This window comes from Ictidomys tridecemlineatus, chromosome 11 (genome assembly GCF_052094955.1).
Source record: "Ictidomys tridecemlineatus isolate mIctTri1 chromosome 11, mIctTri1.hap1, whole genome shotgun sequence".
NCBI lineage: Eukaryota > Metazoa > Chordata > Mammalia > Rodentia > Sciuridae > Ictidomys > Ictidomys tridecemlineatus.
This window is the reverse complement of record NC_135487.1, coordinates 17,359,126-17,379,653: the sequence shown is the minus strand read 5'-3', so window position 1 is coordinate 17,379,653 and position 20,528 is coordinate 17,359,126. Positions and strand designations below refer to the sequence as shown.

The window sequence follows — 20,528 nt, the reverse complement described above, 5'->3', positions numbered from 1 at the left end:
GGGACAGTTCAGGCACCACACATTCACCCCCTCCTACCCTGAGTCTACTGAAGTCCCTCCTGATGGTCCCCACAGCTCAGAGCTGGCTTTTGAGATCTGTTGACTTTGTCAGATACTTGACTTTGGTCCCCAGAAATCCAGGCTGGAGACCTTGCTTCCCCAGAAGCCGAGCCTGGGCCCAGGTGCAGCAGCCAGGCTCAAAGGATTTCAGGGGTTGGGGTGTCTAGATTATCAGCTGTAGGTGCCCAGACTGAGCTCGGGGTGGCCGGGAAGTGAAGGGAGGTGCCTACTGCTGCCCAGGGACCGTTCTCACACTCCCTGGGTTGGAGCAGAGGAGGGCAAAGGAGGACTCCTTGATTCCAGTCCTGAGCAGCAGATAAGAGTGGGCTTGGGTGCAGGCCCCCCACTAGCTAAGGGAGTGGCTTTGAGTGGGCAGCATCCTCCTGAGCCTGTTTCCCCATCCGAGAGTGCAGAGCATCCTTGTGGACCTTCAGGCTGTCTGAGGGCTTTGCATCGGCCCGGCAGGGAGCAAGTACTCCATAACTCATTACTGTCCTTACTTTTTTATTTTTTAACTCTTTTTTTATTTTTTATTTTTTGAGACGAGGTCTTGCTGTGTTGCCCAGGCTGGTCTGAACTTCTGGACTCAAGGGATCCTTCCACTGCACCCTCACTTTTATTAATTATTTAACTTTCAAGTAACCACAGCCACATTTCATGGGTAAATGACCTCTCTCATGCCCGCGCACCTCCTGGCCCACTTCTCAGAGCTCCACTAGCTCTGGAGCTGTGTGACCTGAGATATATGATTTCTCCCCTCTGGGCCTCAGTTTTTCTTGTCCATAAAATGGGTGTCATCACTCTTGCCTCAAAGGGATGCATGAGGCTTAAGTTAGTGTAAAAGTCACCCTTCTAAGATTCAGTTTCCTAATTTGCAAAATAGGTTAATTATAGTGTTTGCTCATAGGGTTGGCTGGATCAGAAGAGGCACACTGGTGTTTGGAACACTGCTGGTTACATGGCAAGAGCTTCCTAAACTGTTGCTTTAAAAATGAGCCCAGCACAGAGCAGATGTTCTCAAAACAAAAGCTGAGTCCAAGCCATCTTCTGAGACATTAATTTTTATTCACTAGGATACACTATATTCCATTATATAGAATATTTTCTCCATTATGTCATTATTTTCATATCCTGTACATATCTGTTCTAAATAAGGATTTTCTATGCTACTTGCTGCGCCCCACCCCTGACTCAGGCAAAGACAAGGCCCTACTGAGGTGGATGGCACAAGGCATCAATCCTCTGGAGGAGCGCAGTATGTTTCTGGGAATGGGCTGGTTTGGTTTTGTATTCCTTTAATAAGTATAGTTGCAACTTCTCATATGACCATTAAGTATGAAGGAAAAAAACATGACTTTCCCCAATTAATGCAACTACTTCTAAAGAATACATCTGTTTGCTCTAAATGCAATGATTCAGCTGTGGAATGTAAATTGTTAATGTTTAATGAAAAACCCCGTGTAGGAAAAACAGTCAAGGAAGTTTTTGAGAAATTAAATTAAATTCTGGAGAAGAATAATTAATGTTAAGAAGACAGATTAGTGCTCAGTACTGGGCAACTTGTTCTTGTTCCTGTGCACAATGGTTTGGTGCTCTTATTCTTGTTTGATTAAAATTAGTAGCCTCTCTTTTCAAGTTAACCACTTGCCATAATCGTGGCGCCGATTCTAGTCAGTAAGTCAAGAAAGAATAGTCAAGGTATAGGCCAATAGTCTGGGACATTTTTAACTATTATTAAAAGCTAACTAAGCAGAAACAGCTCAAAGCAAAAGTGAACCGAAAGTAAAAATGCTTGCTTATGCATAAGCCACGATACATTCTTCTTATCTAATTGTAGCTACATAATATTTTGTTTCTTTGAATAATGATTCCTGTTTTGTAACCACAAAATACTGTGAGCCTGCCAAAATGAAAAGTAAATATGATTAACTTCACAAGTAAAGATGGGGATTTAGCACCTTCACTTTTGTGTCTGTGTTGTTTCTCCATCCCCTTTCGCCGACTCCTCACCATCTCCTGAGACACCCTGTTGGAGCTGGACTCACATAGCTATTCTTTCTTTTTCTTTTATTTTCTTTCTTTCTTTCTTTCTTTCTTTTTTTTTTTTTTTGGTACTGGGGATTGAACCCAGGGGTGATTTTACCACTTAGCCACATCCCCATCCCTCTTTCATTTTGAGACAGGGTCTCTCTAATTGTTCAGGCTGGCCTTGAACTTGCCATCCTCCTAACTCAGCCTCCCAAGTCATTGGAATACAGGCATATTCCACAGGCTTGGCTCTCTATGCTACTTTTTCTATCCACATGGAAAATGAAGAAAGAGTTAAGTAATTATTTAGGTCTCTCATCTCTCCTCCTTTTTTTCTTTTCTTTTTCAAACAGATCTTGCTGTTTTGCTGTAACTCCTGAGTGCCAGCAGTCCTCCTACCTCAGCCTCTCAGCATCTGGGGCTGCAGGTGTGAACCATTATCCCTGGCAGATTTAGTTATTTCTTTTTGGTTTGTCTGAACTTGTTGAAGGAGAGATGGGTTTCATGCTATTGCATTATGATTATATAAGTTTTGTTGTAATAAAGAGTGAAATTTACATTCCCCTAGTATTTTGCAGTGGACAAAGAACCTTCATGTCCATTGTATTATTTAATCCTAATGTGCCTGAGTTCGGTGGTTTTGGTTTCATTGTACAAATTATAAAACTGAGGCCCAGAGAGAGCAAGACTTGTCTAAGGTACAAGGTGAGCTGGGGTAGTGCCAGCCTGGGGCTGCCATGTACCCTCAAACCACTGCGTCCTCCCATAGTGGACTCAGAGCTCCTCCAGGGCGGGGCAATGTCTCCTGGAAGGCCTGTCTACCACGCCCCGACCTCCAGACAAGGTGAATGAGGGTGTCTCCCCCGTTCTGCCTGGCCCAGGTCTTTGCAATCAGTGGCCTTGTGATCCAATATTTATTGAAAGTCCACTAGTACAGGGATTCCTCAACCTTCAGGTGCCCGGACTCCTGGTGGGAGATGTGACACTGGGGGTTGTTTTCCTTTGGATTTGTAGCTGGGCATTAAACCCTGGGGTTCATTCCGCGTGGATGTTTTTATACAGGTCCAGACAACAGCACTGCCTGGGCAGATCCAGGAAGCTGCTCAAGGAGAGGGCTCTGGGTGACACCTTGAATGAGAGAGGCGCCCGAGGAGGGATGCAGCGCCCCAAGCAGAGAAATGAAGGTCACCGCTGGATCCCAGCACCCTAGGAGGGGATGTGTGCTGGGCCAGGGGCTCCAGCGAGGACAATCCAACATTTTCTTGCTACAACTACCCCTGTCCCTCCCCAAGTTGGCTGGGCCCAGGACCTCTGCAGCCACTCTGCCGGACCCAGGAAGTTGACAACGACTTCGCTCTCGGGATCGGCTTTTGCCCGTTTCTACCACCAGCTCAACAAGTCCCGGGACGTGCTGTGGCGGGTGGGAGCGACCCTTCCGCCTGCGGGGGCGACACGTGCTTGCGCAAGGCCAAGTCGGGCCGCGCGGGCGCGGGGGAGGCGGCCGGCCCCGGTGCCGCAGCGCCGCCCTCCCGGGCTCCCGGGCCTCCTCGGGGCGGGGCCGCCTCCCGTCGCCCCTTTATCAGCCGCCCTCCGCGGGCCCGCGCCGCCGGCTCCCAGCTCTGCCCCCCCGCAGGTGAGGCTGGCCCGCGGGCGCGGCCGAGGTGCTCCGGGCTCTGCGCGGTGGGGCCGACGGGAGGGAGCGGGCGCGGTCGGGGTGCAGGGTGGGGGCGCTCGCTAAAGGAGCCCCCAAGGGAGGGGCGGGAAGGAGGCGCAGAGCCGGGACGCTCCTGCGGGAGGGTGGGAGGCAGCACGGGGAGCCCCTGGGCGGGGAGGGGAGGACGCGCCCGCACGTGACATGTCTCCGAATCCGGGAGCGCGCGAGAGGCCTGGGCGGGGAGCCCTTGGGGGGGAGAGTGAGGGAGGGACAGCGGAAGGACCATGCAGCGGTGGCAGGGTCCCGGGAGTGGGCGGGGCTGGCCTGGGAATGAGGAGGACCTGGAAGACCTTAGGCGGGGAGCCGGCCCCACCCTGCAGGGCCTCCCACCGCCCGCCCCCCTCCTGGAGGAGGAATCGACGTGATAATGGGGCAGAAAGGTGTGTGGGTGGTCCCTGTGGGGAACCGGAACTGGGGGCGGGGTAGCAGTGCTAGGGCCCGGGAGATGCTCTTGCTCCCAAGGCCCGTGTCCTCCCAGGGATCCGGAGGGCAAGATTTCCCCCAGGTGAAGGAACACGCTCCACCCGCCTCCTCGCAGCAATGACCTCTCACCTGCAGGCTTGAGGACCCCAGAGATTTCCCTGGGGCAGTTCCCCGAGGCCTGTGCGGCTGTTTCAAGCCAAGGCCTGGGAGTTTGATGGATTCTCAGAGCCTGACTGCACTTGCTGGACAGGTGGGACCTCAAGTTGGAGCTCTTATCTGGGTAGGGACCCGGTCTCCCATAGTGGGGCTGGGCTTATACGCCCCAGGGCTCCCTTGGTGAGAGGCTGCTCTTCTGTGGTCCCACTCCTGCTCCCAGAGGGCTCTTGCAATTCAGCAGTGCAATTCAGGTGCCATTCCTAGGCTCCGTGCTGGCTGGCTGTGGCCAACCTTTCTGGGCTGCCGCCCAGCCCCGGGGTCCCCTCCTCAGAGCAGTGGTGAATATGAATTCCACGAAAGAATTTCTTCAAGAATTACTTATTTCAAGCCAGACGCTATGGCACAGGCATGTAATCCCAGCAAATTGGGAGAACTAAGGGAGGAAGATTGCAAGTTCGAAGTCTGCCTGAGCAAATCAGCAATTCAGTGAGACCCTGTCTCAAAATAAAATTTAAAAGGGGCCTAGGACGGAGTGCCCCTGGGCTCAATCCCCAGTACCAGCCCCCCACCCTAATTTGCTTATTTCATTCTGATCATGTTTCTGGGTACAGAGGGAGGCTCAAAGTATGTTACAAACAAAAGCGGTTTTTGTGCAGGCTTGGAAGCCTTGGCGGGGCTTTTTCTTTAAGCACATTGGACTGAGTTGGGGAATTGGTTTGCGGTGATGGAGGTGACCCAGTTGCTGAGAAATTTGGAGGTCACCGAGAGAGGGGAACATCCAATCTGTGTCCCTCTACTAGGCACCAGGGAGCTGACTATGGTGGAGGAAGGACAAGAGTCCTGGCTTTGAAATATAGGTGCTTAACCATCCTGCCTCCTTGACTGTGATGACAGGTTAGCCTCAGGCTCAGAGTTGTGAGGGAGAGGAGGTGTGTGTGGAAGGTCTTGCTAAACAGCAAAGCACTTATAACTTTATTAATGTTAGACCAAATACTAATAGTTCAGGCTCTGTCATAATGTGCCCTCCTCTTTAGGATCCCTGCAGAGGGTTTGCCTCTGAGAGACCCAGTATTAACACTGGCCTGTCCTTCTTATTGTTTTGTTTGTTTATTTATTTACTGGGGAATTAAGCCCAGGGTTGCTTAACCATTGAGCTACATCCCCAGTCCTTTTTATTTTTTATTTTGAGACTGGGTCTCATTAAGTTGCTTAGGGCCTTGCTAAGTTGCTGGCTTTGAACTTGAAATCCTCCTGTCTCAGCATCCCCAATGCTGGGATTACAGGTGTGTGCCACTGTGCCAGCTATTTATCTTTTTTGAGATGAGATTTTGCTGTCTGTGTTGCTCAGGCTGATCTCAAACTCCCAGACTCAAGCAATCATCCCATTTCAGCCTTCCAATAAGTGCCTGGCCTTATTATTATTATTATTTAAAAATTTACTCTTTAAATGTTGCCTAAAACCAAAAATTGTGCATATTAGCTGAGTGTTATGAAAAATGTTGATAAATGATTACAAGTGTAATGTGTAAAAGCCATAGCCTAATCCCCCCAAACCAGAGGCCAAATGTTCTTTCTGATATGCAGATGTAACACCCAGTGGTGGGAAAAATTACAAGTCCACTGGATTAGACAAAGGAGAAAGAAGGGAAGGGAGGGAAGATGAGAATAGGAAAGACAGTGGAATGAATCAGACATAACTTTCCTGTGTTCATTTATTGAATACACGACTAGTGTAACCCCACATCATCATGTACAACCACAAGAATGGGGAGTTACACTCCATGTATGTATATGTCAGAATACATCCTGCTGTCATGTATCACTAAAAAGAACAAATAAAAAAAAACTAAAAATTTTCAACATGAAAAAAAAATGGCCTTATTATTTTTATCTAATGAGGTTAGACTTTGCCTTCCATGGCAAGATAAAGTTGTCTTTAATAAAAAGTGCTGAATAATCAGGGCTCAAAAGCAACAATGAATATTTTGCATGCCAGGAAGGAGGCAAAGAAGTAGAATTATAACCAAATCATACTGATAAGAGATGTTATTTATAAAGTAGGCTTTGACAATGGCCCAAGGGTTAGCTGATTGTAACTAAGGAAAGAAGCTCAGAAGGAAAGTCACCAGTAAGTTCCAGGCCTGAAATCCCATCTGCACATAAAACCTGAGGATCCTGGTTTCTCTTGAAACTGTCAAAGGTGAGTGGTGGTCGCCCACCCTTGGGGCAGTGGCCCTCTCCAGCTCTCTGGGTCGCCAGCTGAACAGTATCCTGGTAGCAGCAGGGCAGAGGCTGGCATGTAAGGAGCACTGAGTGAAATCTGGGAATGGGACTAACTCTGAGCTCTCCTTCTCCAAAGCCTGATTTCTTTTTCTTTGTTTGTTGTTTTTGTACAGGAGATTTATTTATTTACTTATGTGTTTATTTATACTAGGGATTTAATCCAGGGGCACCTTAACTACATCCCCAGCTGAACTACATCCCCAGCCCCCCAACTTTAAAAATATTTTTTAAATTTTGAGACAGAGTCTAAGTTGCTGAGGCTGGCTTTGAACTTGCGATCCTCCTGCCTCAGCCTCCCCAGTCCTGGGATTACAGGCGTGTGTTAGTGCACTGGGCCCTAAAGCTGGTATTCTGTAGCACCCCTACAGCCTGTCCTTCCGTTTTGCTCCAGGGCTCTTATGTGAAACTTTGACCTTGGGATAGAGTCCTGGAAGAAATATCTGGGGCAAGTCTTGGCTGAGGAGGGAGGTGAGGAGGGTACCTTGAGCTTAGGAAAGGGCAATGTGAATTGTCTCTCAGACTGACAGAGGATTCCCACTGGGACTCTGGGGATCAGCCCTGAGGTGTATCCAGCCTGGAAGCCTTCCAGATATTCTGCAAGACCTGGCCAGGCCGGGACACGTGCCTCTAGAATTGTCTCCTCAAGCACTTTACCTTGAGTGTCCTGCCCTGGCCCAGGACTGTTGGAGCTGCTGAAATTGAGGCCCTTTGCCCTGTGGATGTCACGTCCAAGCCACCTGGAGTGGGCCTGGCAGTGAATGCCAGTTTTTAGGGCTCTGTGGATCCAGTGGGTTACTCTGAACAGTCTTTGCTGAGAACAATCTAATGAGAAAGAAGGTCACTATCTTCACAAGTCTGAACTCCAACCAAATTTTCCTGATCCCTAAATATACCTTCAAGGATAAGGGAGTTGCTTAAGGAGACACGGGGACTCTCTGACCCCAGATTAGTGGTTCTAGCTACTGAAGGCTTAAAGAGCACTGACTTTTTTTTTTTTTTTTCTTAAGAGAACCTAGAACACATTTCTTAAGTGGGGGATATTTCAAATACTATTATTCATAATAATAATATAGCAATCATATGCTATATTATGCTAAAACTTAGCATATGCTAAAATTTAGTTCTAGTAAATTTAATCTTTGCAGCAATCTATGAAGTAGATAATACTTAAATTTTTTTTAAATTTTAATTTGTTACATATGATAGCAGAATGCATTACAATTCATATTATACATAAAGAGCACAATTTTTCATATCTTTTTACATAAAGTAGAGTCACACCATTCGTGTCTTCATACATGTACTTAGGCTAATGATGTCCGTCTCATTTCAACATTTTTCTTACCTCCCTTCCCCTCCCTCCCCTTTGCCCCATCTAGAGTTCATCTAATCCTCCCGCCCCCACCCCCACCACATTATGAATCTGCATCCTTAAATCAGAGAAACATTCGGCGTTTGGTTTTTTGGATTGGCTAACTTCACTTAGCATGATATTCTCCAACTCCATCCACTTACCTGCAAATGCCATGATTTTATTCTCTTTTAATGCTGAGTAATATTCCATTGTGTATTCGTACCATATTTTCTGTATCCATTCATCTACTGAGGGGCATCTAGGTTGGTTCCACAATTTAGCTATTGTGAATTGTGCTGCTATAAACATTGATGTGGCTGTGTCCCAGTAGTATGCTGTTTTTAAGTCCTTTGGGTACAGATCAAGGCATGGGATACCTTGGTCAAATGGTGGTTCCATTCCAAGTTTTCCAAAGAATCTCCATACTGCTTTCCATTTTGGATGCACCAAATTGTAGTCCCACCGGCATTGTATGAGGGCCCTTTTCCCCATATCCTCGCCAACACATATTGTTGTTTGTATTCTTAATAGCTGCCATTCTGAATGGAGTGAGATGAAATCTTAGAGTAGTTTTGATTTGCATTTCTCTAATTTCTAGAGATGTTGAAGAGGTAGATAATATTGTCATTCCCATGAGAGAGTTAAGGTTCAGGGAAGGTGAGTCACTTGTCTAAGGTCACACAGCTAGAATGCCATGGAATCAGGTGCTAAACCTGGTTGTCCAAATCAGAAGTCTATCTCCTTCCCAAACCTTTAGAACGTTTGCTTTCTCCTTTATTTCTAGTATCCTTCATTTTGATTCCCTCTGAGCAGAGGACAGGAACCAGCCAAGTCTGCCTGGAATCCATCAACCAGGTCCTAGACACCTGGCTCCAACCCAGCTTTGCCCTTCCCTTACTGTGTGGCCTTGGGTTAAGTCACAACTTTTCAGCCCTTGGCTTTTCTGCATCTCACACAGAGGTTAATGGTGAGCTGCCTCCTGCAGCTGACGCCAGGCTAGGTGGTCCCACGCTGCAGCTTGGATTTCACCAGTGTGGGAGCTGTGAAAGGAGGGGAGAGGTGGGGAAGTTGTCCTTAGCCCCACCCTCTGGTGACATCACATAAGACACCTTCAGTCCCTGGAAGCCCCGCCCCAGTGCCCCTTACCTGTGGAAGTGCCCCCCAGTGCTTGGCATCTGGCAACTTTTCCCAGTCCCACAGCCGACGTCATCAGCCACCAGGTTTGAGAGAAACATCTCAGGTACTCAGTGCAATTGGAGGGCCTGGCGGGGCGTGAGGGGGTGTGCAGGGCTGGGTTGGGGGGCCCGTTTCAGGCGGGGCCTGGCTGCTGAGGGCAGACTGCGCACAGGATGCCCTGCTGGTCCCTCCAGACACCTGCTCCCTTCCTCTGGCTCAGGCTTGGCTCCTTCCTCTGCTCCCCCTCTTCCCCCGGATTCAGGGGATGGGAATTAATTCTGAAAACAGATCTGCTGAGATGGGGCAGGGCCTCTGGTTGAGGCCTAAAAGGAAATAGGGCAGCAGGAACTTTGTCACCCTAACATGGTGCCTCTGGGTTCTGTCTTTAGGGCATACCACGTCTGGGGACATGGGGTTTGTGAGCAAGCGAAATGGGCTTATTAATACCCATCTCACAGGGAGAATTAATTGCAGCAGGGCTATAGAGGTGAGCATATAGTGAACACGTGACATTTGCGCTGATTTATAATGCAATTACTGGGAAAGGAGTCCTTGGTACGTAAGCTGAGAACATGTAGGTTCAACAAAGCTAAGTAGATGGATATATTTGCTGTGGGACTTCTCAGAGCCTTTAATGTACTGTTATGCCTGGGGAAGTTCCAAGAATGGGATATGGAATTTAGGACTGGACATAGCAGATTATAAGGACCCAGTAACTAGGGCAGTGTCATTCCCTGGTCCTTTCCCCATGGCAGAGTGGAAACCTTGCTGGGATGGTAACTCTGGGAAGGCCCTCCTGTCTCCAGGCTCTGGTTTCCTCGTGTGATGCAAGGAAGCTGCATGAGATGCCTCCGGAGGCCTTTTCTGGCCCCTGAGCTCCTGAGTTAGGAAGCCATGATTGTGGACAAGGGTGCAAGGTGAGGTCAAATGGTTGCAGCTGAAGCCCAGTCTCTTAGAGGAGGAAAAGGTCCTGTACTGGACTCCCAGTTCGCAGGGATGTTCTCATACTCTGGTGGAAGTGGACCCACGAATTAGCCATCAGCACAACGTGCCCTGTGCCAGGCTCTCTGGGATAGTGCGATAGCTGGCACTGCGGTAGGTAGCTGCCTTAGCTGGCACAACACCAAGAAGACATAGCTTCGATAGCTGGCACTGTTCGGTGGTGAAGGACTTATTAACTTCTGCCTCCTGCTGGTCTAGGAAAAGCCAGGTGCCAGGGCCAACTCCAGAATCCAGTGTGTGTGGGGGAGAGCTTAGGGTTGGGGTCAGGCTGCGGTGGAAGTGAGGGCAGGGCTGGTACACTGCCTCTGGGTAGCCAGCGCCCTGTGTTACCTTGGACTGTGTGAATTACTGGTGGCCTTGGAAGTGATTACCTTGCTGCTAGGGACAGAGAACAGAATGCTTTACCCTGCAGGCACAGTGGCTGGTGCAAAGGTGGTTGCAGTTGAAGTCTGATGAACAATGAGTCCAAAAGAGTCCAAAAAGCTTGTTGGAGGGAATGCAGTTGGTGGCAGGGCATGGTGGGGAATAATTGGGCAGGTTTTTCAATAAATAGTTAATAAATGTTGACAAACCTGAATTGAGCAAGGGATACCAGGCAAAACAGTACAGTTGTGAAGTGACTAATGGCACTTGCCACCTCATCTTGCAAAGGCCAGGTTGGCATGGTGGTTAAGGGTCCAGACTGACTTTGACATGTGCCTCTGCACTTCCTGGCTGACTGGGTGGGCAAGGTACTTCATACCTGTGCCTGGGTTTCCTGTTCTGGAACATGGGAATAAAGACAGCGTCTCCCCCACAGGGTCAATCATTACTGAATGCTGTCTGGCTCCTGGCTGGTGCTGTGTAAGCATTTGCTTTTGCTGTTTTCCTTTCTGTAGCCTCTTCCAGGTCATGGGATTCCCAAGAGCAGGGGTTGGATCCTTTTCCACTGTGCCCTGTCCAGGGTCCATCACCCATCTGAGGCACAGCAGGCTCAGGATCTGATAGGCGAATGAATGAATCGATTGTGTCACCTATTGTGGGTCAGAGGGAAAGCAGGGAGGGCATTAAGGAGGCCCCCAGAGGGGGCAACTTGTACTGGCCTTAGAGGATTTCAACTCAGGGAAAGGTAGTCAGTGTGACATTGCAGTTAGGTGGGAAGTGAAGGTTGGAGCAGTTCATAGGGCCTGGAGTGCCAGGATGAAGGGTTAGTTTGATTTATTTGGAATCAGAAATGTGCACAGTGGGAAAACTGGCAAAGGAGCAACTGGAGAGTGGAGGTGGGGCTGAGGGGAAGGGCTGTTTTTATAGGATTGGTTGATAGCTGGGGACTTTCAGGATAAAAAGTAGCTTTTGGAGTTGGACCTTGAAGGGCATGAAGTGTTATCAGAATGCTACCATGTTGTCCTTTTATTCAGCAAATACTGAGTATCAGTCTCTTGCGAAATACCAGGGGTGCCCAAAATAATCAAACAAACTGTCTGCCTTCATTGAGCGCTGGGCAACAATTTCAATGTCTATGAGAAGTGTCGTAACAGCCGCAGGATAGTCTGAAGGACAGAAGAAATAGGTTTTGAGGGATGAATAGGAGTTTGCCAAGTAGGCTAGATGGGAAAATGTCTCGGGAATGGCCTGTGCAAAGCTGTAGGCCTGTGAAGCAGCAGCCCTAGGGGCCTGGTGAGGCTGTGCCTGGGGCTGAAGTGCGCTGTGGTTGAGCAGCAAGGCTGAGAAGGAAGAAGGCACCAGTCAGATAGGGAAATGGAAGATTAGCGGGAGCCTCTGGCAACTCTGAAGGGCTTTAGAGGCAACAGGTCTGTTAACGGGTCACTGTCCCACCAGGTGAACACTGATGGGGGCACAAACTTGGGCTGAGAGCACCTGCCCCTTCTGGAGTGTTCTGCGTGGTGGGTCTGGACTGGAGGAGGGCAGACACCTGGGCTGCTGTGGGGCTGACATTGACCATGTGTGCGTCAGAGGCTGTTTCAGGCTCTCGGGGAACAAAGCAGTTCTCTGGCATCCGGAGGTCGGATCTGACTCTCCTCAGGATGGCTCCCTCCTCAAACCCAGCGCAGGAACAGGGCTGTGGGAAGAGGGAGGAGAACCAGAGCGGGGCTGCTGCTGGCGGGGCGAGCTGCACACCAGGCCCTTGACTCTGCTCTGGCCTCTCTCGCAGCTCCCTGTCCAGGCCCCCAGCCATGGCCATGGCTGTAGCCCAGAAGTTCAGCCACCTCCTGTCCAGCCTGTGGCACATCGGCCAGGAGCCTCTGCAGCCGGAGCCCGTCTTCACGGTGGACCGAGCGGAGGTGCCGCCCCTCTTCTGGAAGCCCTACATCTACGCTGGCTACCGGCCCCTGCACCAGACCTGGCGCTTTTACTTCCGCACGCTGTTCCAGCAGCACAATGAGGCCGTGAATGTGTGGACCCACCTGCTGGCGGCCCTGGCGCTGCTCCTGCGGCTGGCCATCTTTGTGGGGACCGTGGACTTGCTGGGAGACCCGCACGCCCTGCCGCTCTTCATCATCGTCCTGGCCTCCTTCACCTACCTGTCCTTCAGCGCCCTGGCCCACCTCCTGCAGGCCAAGTCTGAGTTCTGGCATTACAGCTTCTTCTTCTTGGACTACGTGGGTGTGGCCGTGTACCAGTTTGGCAGTGCCCTGGCGCACTTCTACTACGCCATTGAGCCCGCCTGGCATGCCAAGGTGCAGGCCATCTTCCTGCCCGTGGCTGCCTTTCTGGCCTGGCTCTCCTGCACGGGCTCCTGCTACAACAAGTACATTCAGAAGCCAGGCCTGCTGGGCCGCACTTGCCAGGAGGTGCCCTCGGCCCTGGCCTATGCGTTGGACATCAGCCCGGTGGTGCACCGAATCTTAGTGTCCCCTCACACTGACACAGACGACCCAGCTCTTCTCTACCACAAGTGCCAGGTGGTGTTTTTTCTGCTGGCTGCCTCTTTCTTTTCTACCTTCGTGCCCGAGCGCTGGTTCCCAGGCAGCTGCCATGTCTTTGGGCAGGGCCACCAGGTTTTCCATGTCTTCTTGGTGTTGTGCACCCTGGCTCAGCTGGAGGCAGTGACGCTGGACTACGAGGCTCGTCGACCCATCTATGAGCCTCTACACACACGCTGTCCCCACAACTTCTCCGCCCTCTTCTTGCTCACTGTGGGCAGCAGTGTCCTCACTGCGTTTCTTCTCAGCCAGCTGGTACGGCGAAAACTCAACGAGAAGACCAAGTGAAGGGAGGGGCAGCCGGTAGGGAGGGGTATGGTGGGGGACAGGGGTTTGGGCTTGGCCCCAGATAGGAACAAGGCCTGGTAAAGTTGTTTGTGTCTGGCCCGCGGTCACTCCCTGCACACACCCCACTGTCAAGGATGGCACTGGCCAATCTTTAGACTTGGGGATTGGCCAGTTGCTGCTGGGTCAACTCTGGATCTGCCCAGTTCCCTGCCTGGGACAGGGCAAAAGATGAAGGTATGGGCCACCTGGCTTTCTCTCCACTGCCTCCCACTAGGGGTGAAGGTGGGACTCTGCTGGGGTTGAGACCCTGGATTGGGGCTTGTGGATTGTCTGGGTGGATGGTAAAACTTAGACCAGAGTTACATTTGAGTTGAGAGGCAGGGGAGGCTTCAGTAACCCACTTCTACCCACTTTTTATCAGTAGAGAGGAAAGGGACAGGCTCAAACATGTGCGGGACCTTACTGTCCCTTGAGCCCTAGCCTGGATCAGAGCTCCGGGGAGCCCCAAAAAGTAGAAGACTGTGCCAGGCTCAAGGATATCCAAGTCACTGCCCCAGACAGTGAGCCCCAAGCCTCCTAGCTCTGGCCTGTGTCCCACACAGCAGTTTCCAGATCTTTTATTCATGATTCAGTAATCTATCCAGTGTGTCCTTGGCCTCTTCTCGGAGGCAAGCCACCCACCAAGCCCTGTGGTCAATGCTGGATCACAGAGGATTTAATACCAGAATGAACTGTCAAGGAAGAAGGGAGAAGAGAATAAGTGTTCCCCAGGGTACCCAGGGTCTTGGCTGGGAAGAGCGAATAGGAGTTAGCAGACAGAATAGGGCATTCCAGGCAGAGGGGGAAACCTGAGCAAAGGTCCAGATCTACAGGAGGAGCTCAGTGGGTCTGCAGCCAGGGCTGCTTTGGACTTTTGCTATGTCCTGGATATAAATAAAGTGACTGTGATAACAGCTGCAGCTTTGCTTTTTGTTTCCTGTTCTAGGGAGGGAGCTCTGCTCATGATGTTGGGGGAGGTTTTCCCTGGTTAAAGTTGGAGCCCCTGAGGGTAGAGGGGAGGAATTCCTGTTTTATCTTTGCCCTGCAGGTTGGGGTCTTATTTTACAGAGTGATATATGTAATAGACACACACATGTACATATATATGACTTAATTTGGCAAGGGAGTAGGGAGAGTTTCATTACTAAGTTTGAGGAGTACTTAAAAGAATGTGTATAAAATATATATATAGTCCCACTTATATATGACCAAGTTTTTAATTTTTGCTTTTTTCCTTCAATCAAGGATTATACGTTAACTTTCATAATACTGCTTTTCTCATAGTACATGAGCAATATGTATATAATCAAGAAAAATTAGAAGAAAACCCCCAAATGAATAAGAAATATACCACTGCTAAAATATTATGGGGGACTATATGTATACGTAAATGTAATATATTGATGAATATTTTGATATATTAAAATATATAATGTTGGGCTGGGGATGTGGCTCAAGCCTTAGAGTGCTCGCCTGGCATGCATAGGGCCCCGGTTGGATCCTCAGCACCACATACAAAGATGTTGTGTCTGCCGAAAACTAAAAATAAATATTAAAAATTCTCTCTCTCTTTAAAAAAAAATCTATTAAAAAAATATATATATATATAATGTATGAAACATGCATTACACACACACACACACAAACACTCTGAAGATTATGGTCTGGCATAGGAAGCATTTTGCATTTGTGAAGGGCTTTCAGAATTAAAAAGTACTTTCACAAATGTTACCTCCCTTGTTCCTCTGTAAAGTGCTACACACTGAAAGCTTTTTTATTTTCCCCTTTAAGAGGAAGGTCTTGATAAGTTGCCCAGGCTGGCCTCCAACTTTTTTTTTTTTTTTTTTTTTTTTGCGGTGCTGGGGATTGAACCCAGGGCCTTGGGCATGCGAGGAAAGCACTCTACTACCTAAGCTATATCCCCAGCCCCTACCCTCCAACTTTTGAGGATCTTCAACCTCCTGAGTAGACGGATTATAGGTGTGCCCAGCTGAAAAGCTGTTTTTTTTTTTTTTTGCTATGCTGGGGATTGAACCCAGGGTCGCAAGAGTTTACCATTGAGCCACATACGTCACCAGCTCCCCGCAACTAGCTCTTGACTCCAATTTTTTTACTTCACGTTTTCAAAATCCTCTTCAATGTGGTTTGGTAGTGATGTTTAGATTTCTGTTTTAATTACGAAAGTCACAAGCTCCTCTGATACTAGCTTTGGACCTGCTGCTTCCTCGGGAACAGGAAGGCCCCCGAGCCCCGGGGTATTACAGTCACAGTAAAAAGCGCAATTCGGCAACGCCCAAGTGCGCGTTCCCGGCCCGCCGTCGCGAACCCATTCACACAGCGGGGCTTCAGGAATACTCCTGAGAAGACGATCAGGAAGAATCGCAAGCCCAGGCGCCGAGCTCGCCCAAGGATGTGCAGCTGATGCCGTTAACGCAGCGGGCGGAGCCTCGGGGGGCGGGGCTTCACGGAGACAGGCTCTTCCGGGGCGGGGCTTGAGTCCAGACGGCCGCGGTGTGGCTCCGCCTCGCGTAGCTCCGCCCCCCGCGTTGGCGCGAGTTCCGAACGTTGGCGGAGGCGGCCTCGGCGGTCTCCAGAGGCGTCCGGCGCGGGCTCCCGGGTTCCAGTTGGCTCGGTCTCCTCAGCTGTCATGAAGCGGAAAGGCCCGGAGGAGAAGGAGGCGTGCGGCGTGTGGCTCGACGCGGCGGCGCTGAAGAGGCGGAAAGTGCAGGTGGGATGAGGGCGTGTTGGGGAGCGGGTGGGCCCTGGGAGCCATGGAGGTAAAGTCCGGGACCTGGCAAGGAGCAGCTTCGGGGATTCACAGGCCGGAGGGGTTGAGTTCGAAGAAGGCTGGAAATGGGCCCTGGAGAGGGAGGAAGGAAGCAGCTGGCCTTGGAGGGCTTTGAAGACCCCGGGGCTGCGAAGTTTGGAGGAGGGGAGAGGGCGGCGCCAGAGCTTGCGGGGAGGAGTTGGGCTGAGCAGACCCCGCCGGGGCGGTCCTCCTGCGAGACGGTACCTACTAGAGGCTGAAGTACCGGGTGACAGGTGCCTATGCACATTTGGAAAATGTCAGCTTGACGGTCTGTTTCTACCGAGCTTGCCAGGTCGCAGGACATCCATCTGCCAGGAACCAGTAACTTCGGGGGCGGGGGCGAACAGAAGATTCTGGAGGGGGAACTGGTCTAACCATTTATTGCACACCAGCCGTGCGCCAGATACTGTATTAAGTACTTAATGTGCGTTGTATGTATCATTACTCTCCCTGGGAATGAGGACACAGGCTGTGTAACCAACCCAGGAGAGGCTCAACATCACGCCCAGCCAGATGTCTTTAGTCATTGTAAAGACAACTTGAATTGGATTAGAGGATTCCCAACTAGGGTCTGCTGCAGCAGCATTGCTTGCTAGGTGGGTAGGAGGGGAAAAAAAGAAAGAAAGAAAAGAAAAGAAAACCAGGCATCAGGTGTCAGATATATTTTTTTTCTTCTTTTTAAGAGACAGGGTTTCACTGACTTGCTTAGTGCTTCAAGGTTGCTGAGGCTGGCTTTGAACACAGAATCCTCCTGCCTCAGCCTCCCAACCCACTGGAATTAAGGCTTGTGCTACTTCATCGGACCCTGGCGTCATGTGTGAGAGTCTTCCCCACTTTTACTCTTCCCCATTTTTACAAGCGCCAGAAAAGAGCACTAAAATGTCCCTTTCACAGGATTAGAAACCTCTTTCTTAGAGTGTCTAAGGCATTTAGGGCAGTAGTTAGTGGACAGTGTTTTGAAAAACCTGCCTCTTCCCACTTGATCCCTGAACAGAACTGTTTGCTATTTTGGGGAAAATAGGGGTGCTTTGTAGTTTGACTAGAGTCCTGATCTTACAACTCATAGGCATGACAACATTCACCTTATCACTTAGGCCTTGGTATGAAGGATACTGGATTTTTTTCCTCCTCCCCCCTCCCCCTCCCCCTCCCTCCTCCCAGTACCTTTGTTTTATTTATTTATTTTATAGGGTGCTGAGGATGGAACCCAGTGCCTCACACATGCTAGACAAGAGCTCTACCACTGAGCCATAACCCCAGCTCTTTTCCTTCCTTCCTTCCTTCCTTCCTTCCTTCCTTCCTTTCTTTCAATTAAGAACATAATACAGGGCTGGGGTTGGGGCTCAGCGGTAGAGCACTCGCCTCTCATGTGTGAGACCCTGGGTTCCATCCTCAGCACCACATAAAAATAAATAAGCAAGGGCTGGGATATGGCTCCAGCGGTAGCCCGCTCGCCTGGCATGCGTGTGGCCCGGGTTCGATCCTAAGCACCACATACAAACAAAGATGTTGTGTCCGCTGAAAAACTAAAAAATAAATATTAAAAAAAATTCTAAGTAAATAAGCAAAATAAAGATATTGTGCCCCGATGTATAACTAAAAAAAAAAAAAAAAGATCATAATACAAGTTTGTAAAGAATAAAAAAATCAAATGGTGTAGAATTGTATTGAATAAAAGGCCTCACTGGTGGTTATTAATGTTTACAATTTAGGGTCTTTTTTTTTTTTTCAGGGCCTTTTATGTATTTATATAAGTGCACTAGTCCCCTCTTTACTATGGTGGATACATTCCAAGATCCCCGTGGTTGCCTGAAACCTTGGATAGTATTAACTCTTATATATGTTATGTTTTTTTCATATATATATATATATATAAAATAAAAGTATATACATATATATAAAGTCTTAGTTTGTAAATTTAGCACAGTAAGAGGTTAACAACAATAATTAATAATAAAATAGAACAATTATAAAAACAGTTGTAATGAAGCATGGGAATGTTTTTCAGAGGCCATAGGGAGGGTAGTATATGTAACATGAATGTGCTGGACAAAGAAATGACTCACATTCTGCTAAAGCAGGATGGTGTAAAACTTCATCATTCCACTCAATGACAATTTAAAACTTAAGAATTATTTATTTTTTGGAATTTTCATTAATATCTTTGGACCTTGGTTGACTATGGGTAGCTGAAACAGCAGAAAACAAGAACTTGAATAAAAGAGGACTATTATATATACATATATGTTTCCTTTACACATTATATCAGACGTTTTGTTCTGCTACTATTTTACCAAATATATGCTGGAAAACTTCCTTATGAGAAATACAGATATGTATGTAAGTATGTATTTTTGTGGTGCTGGGGATTGAACCCAGGGCCTTTCATATGCTGGGCAAGAACTCTTCCACTGATCTACAACCCCAGCCTGACAAAAGTTTTAGTATGAGATTATAAATGCTATTTCAATTTACACAGTTTTTAAATTTTGTATTTTAACTATTCTTCCTCTACGTTAAAACATTGAAAAGTAGTTCTAACAGAAGTTTTTCTACACAGTAAAGATAAAATTATTTAGAATATGATTTGTTATTTGCTGTTTTTAGTTGTATATTTCAAGGTCATTATATTTAATTTAAAAATAATTTTTGTATTCCACCTATAATACAATTTAGTTTTTTGTTCTTGAACTAAGTAGCAGAGAAGGAAAAATGGATATAACTAAGAAAAATAACCAGGCGTGGTTGTGCATGCCTGTAATCGCAGTGGTTTAGGAGACTGAGACAGGAGGATTGCAAGTTCAAGGCCAGCCTCAGCAATTTTGTGAGGCCATAATCAACTTGGTGAGACCCTGTCTCAAAAGTTAAAAAGAAACAAAAAGGGCTGGGGATATAGTCCCCCCTGGATTAATCTCCAGAATCAAAGAAAACAAAAGGAAGAAATGAAAAGAAATATAGAAACAGGAAGATACTTAAAATCTTGGATGAGTCTTCAGTGGTATCTGGAGCAGCTTTCATGGAACATTGAATGCTACCTGATATTACTAACATTCAATTCATCAGAGATTCTTTGGACCCTGTCTTCAAATGTGTTCAGAATCTTATCATTTCTCACCACTTCTACCACTGCTACCTGAGCTAGAATGACCTTTTGCTAAATTGCTTTGTTGAATTTAAGTCCATCATCCCATAAAAACCAGAATCTTTTTGAAGATCTGTGAGTACCATCTGGCCATGCATGTTCTCTAGTTCGCTTAGCTCTGCTTTACTCTGTTCTAGTCACACTGACCTCTTTGCTGTTCTTCAAGCCAAGTATACCTCAGTTTGTCATCTTTATTTATCTCTGCTTAAAATGTATAGGGGCGGGGCTGGAATGTGGCTCAGCGGTGGAGTGCTAGGGTGGGACTGGGTTCGATTCTCAGCACCACATAAAAATAAAGGCATTGTGTTCTGTCCATCTACCAAAAAAAAAAAAAAAGATTCTCTCTCTCAAAAAAAAAAAAAAAAAGCATAGGGGTTAGCTAATTACATGGCTCTTCATCAGTTTTTCAATTGATAACTTATCAGTAAGTTCTCCCTTAACCACAAAATAGCAATCTTTTCCTTATTTCTACCTACCATACTCCCTCACAACCTTATTCTTGCTTTGTCTTTCACCATAGCACTTTTCCCCCTCAGACATCCAAAATGCTATATATTCAGGTGTTCATTTATTGTATTTTTTATCCTCCTAGAATGAAAAGTTCCATGCGGCAGTCCTTCAAACAGAATCTTTTTATTTATTTATTTTTAGTTTTTAGTTGTGGTTGGACACAATACCTTTTATTTATTTATTTTTATGTGGTGCTGAGGATTGAACCCTGGGCCCTACACTTGCTAGGTGAGCGCTCTACCTCTGAGCCCCAACCTCAAACAGTATCTTGATACTCAATAAATATTTATTGAATGAGTAAATGAATGAATGAACCAATCCATCTTGGCTTTGCTTTCTTTTACATAGGATTGTAATTGCTTCTTATTCTGTATCTCACTTTGGTGAAAGAAGTGGGAAGACTGAGCTTTTTAGTGAAAACATGAATTAGGGATCTCCAGGAAAAATGTCAGTTAAAGTATGTACTTTTCAACCTCCCCCTTTTCTGATCTTACTGAAGTGATTTTTATTTTTTTTTAAATATATATTTATTCTTTTTTTTTTAAGAGAGAGTGAGAGAGGAGAGAGAGAGAGAGAGAGAGAGAATTTTTAATATTTATTTTTTAGTTCTCGGCGGACAC

The 20,528-nt window shown here is 47.7% G+C and overlaps 2 protein-coding genes across 3 annotated transcripts in view; both read left to right on the top strand.

The window, feature by feature from the left end:
- Positions 1–3,224: 3,224 nt before the first annotated feature.
- Positions 3,225–14,361, top strand: Paqr7 (progestin and adipoQ receptor family member 7). Of its 2 annotated transcripts, none has more exons than XM_078025634.1 (2): positions 3,225–3,721; positions 12,349–14,361. In XM_078025634.1, exon 2 carries the CDS (start codon positions 12,371–12,373, stop codon positions 13,406–13,408), a length of 1,038 nt encoding a protein of 345 aa, XP_077881760.1. In that variant the 5' UTR covers positions 3,225–3,721; positions 12,349–12,370; the 3' UTR covers positions 13,409–14,361. The 2 variants fall into 2 exon arrangements, with proteins under 2 accessions (XP_077881760.1, XP_040144072.2); XM_040288138.2 differs by lacking the exon at positions 3,225–3,721 and adding an exon at positions 6,440–6,581.
- Positions 14,362–14,498: 137 nt separating this feature from the next.
- Aunip (aurora kinase A and ninein interacting protein) overlaps positions 14,499–20,528 on the top strand; it is a 22,833-nt gene continuing 16,803 nt past the window's right edge. The window contains exon 1 of the mRNA XM_005317623.5: positions 14,499–16,175. Within this exon, the coding sequence (XP_005317680.1) occupies positions 16,095–16,175 (81 nt within the window). The 5' untranslated portion in view covers positions 14,499–16,094. The remainder of the gene's footprint in view (positions 16,176–20,528) is intronic.

Excerpts from the sequence above, each read along its gene's own strand:
- Paqr7 (XM_078025634.1), top strand. The coding sequence starts at position 12,371 with ATGGCCATGGCTGTAGCCCAGAAGTTCAGCCACCTCCTGTCCAGCCTG.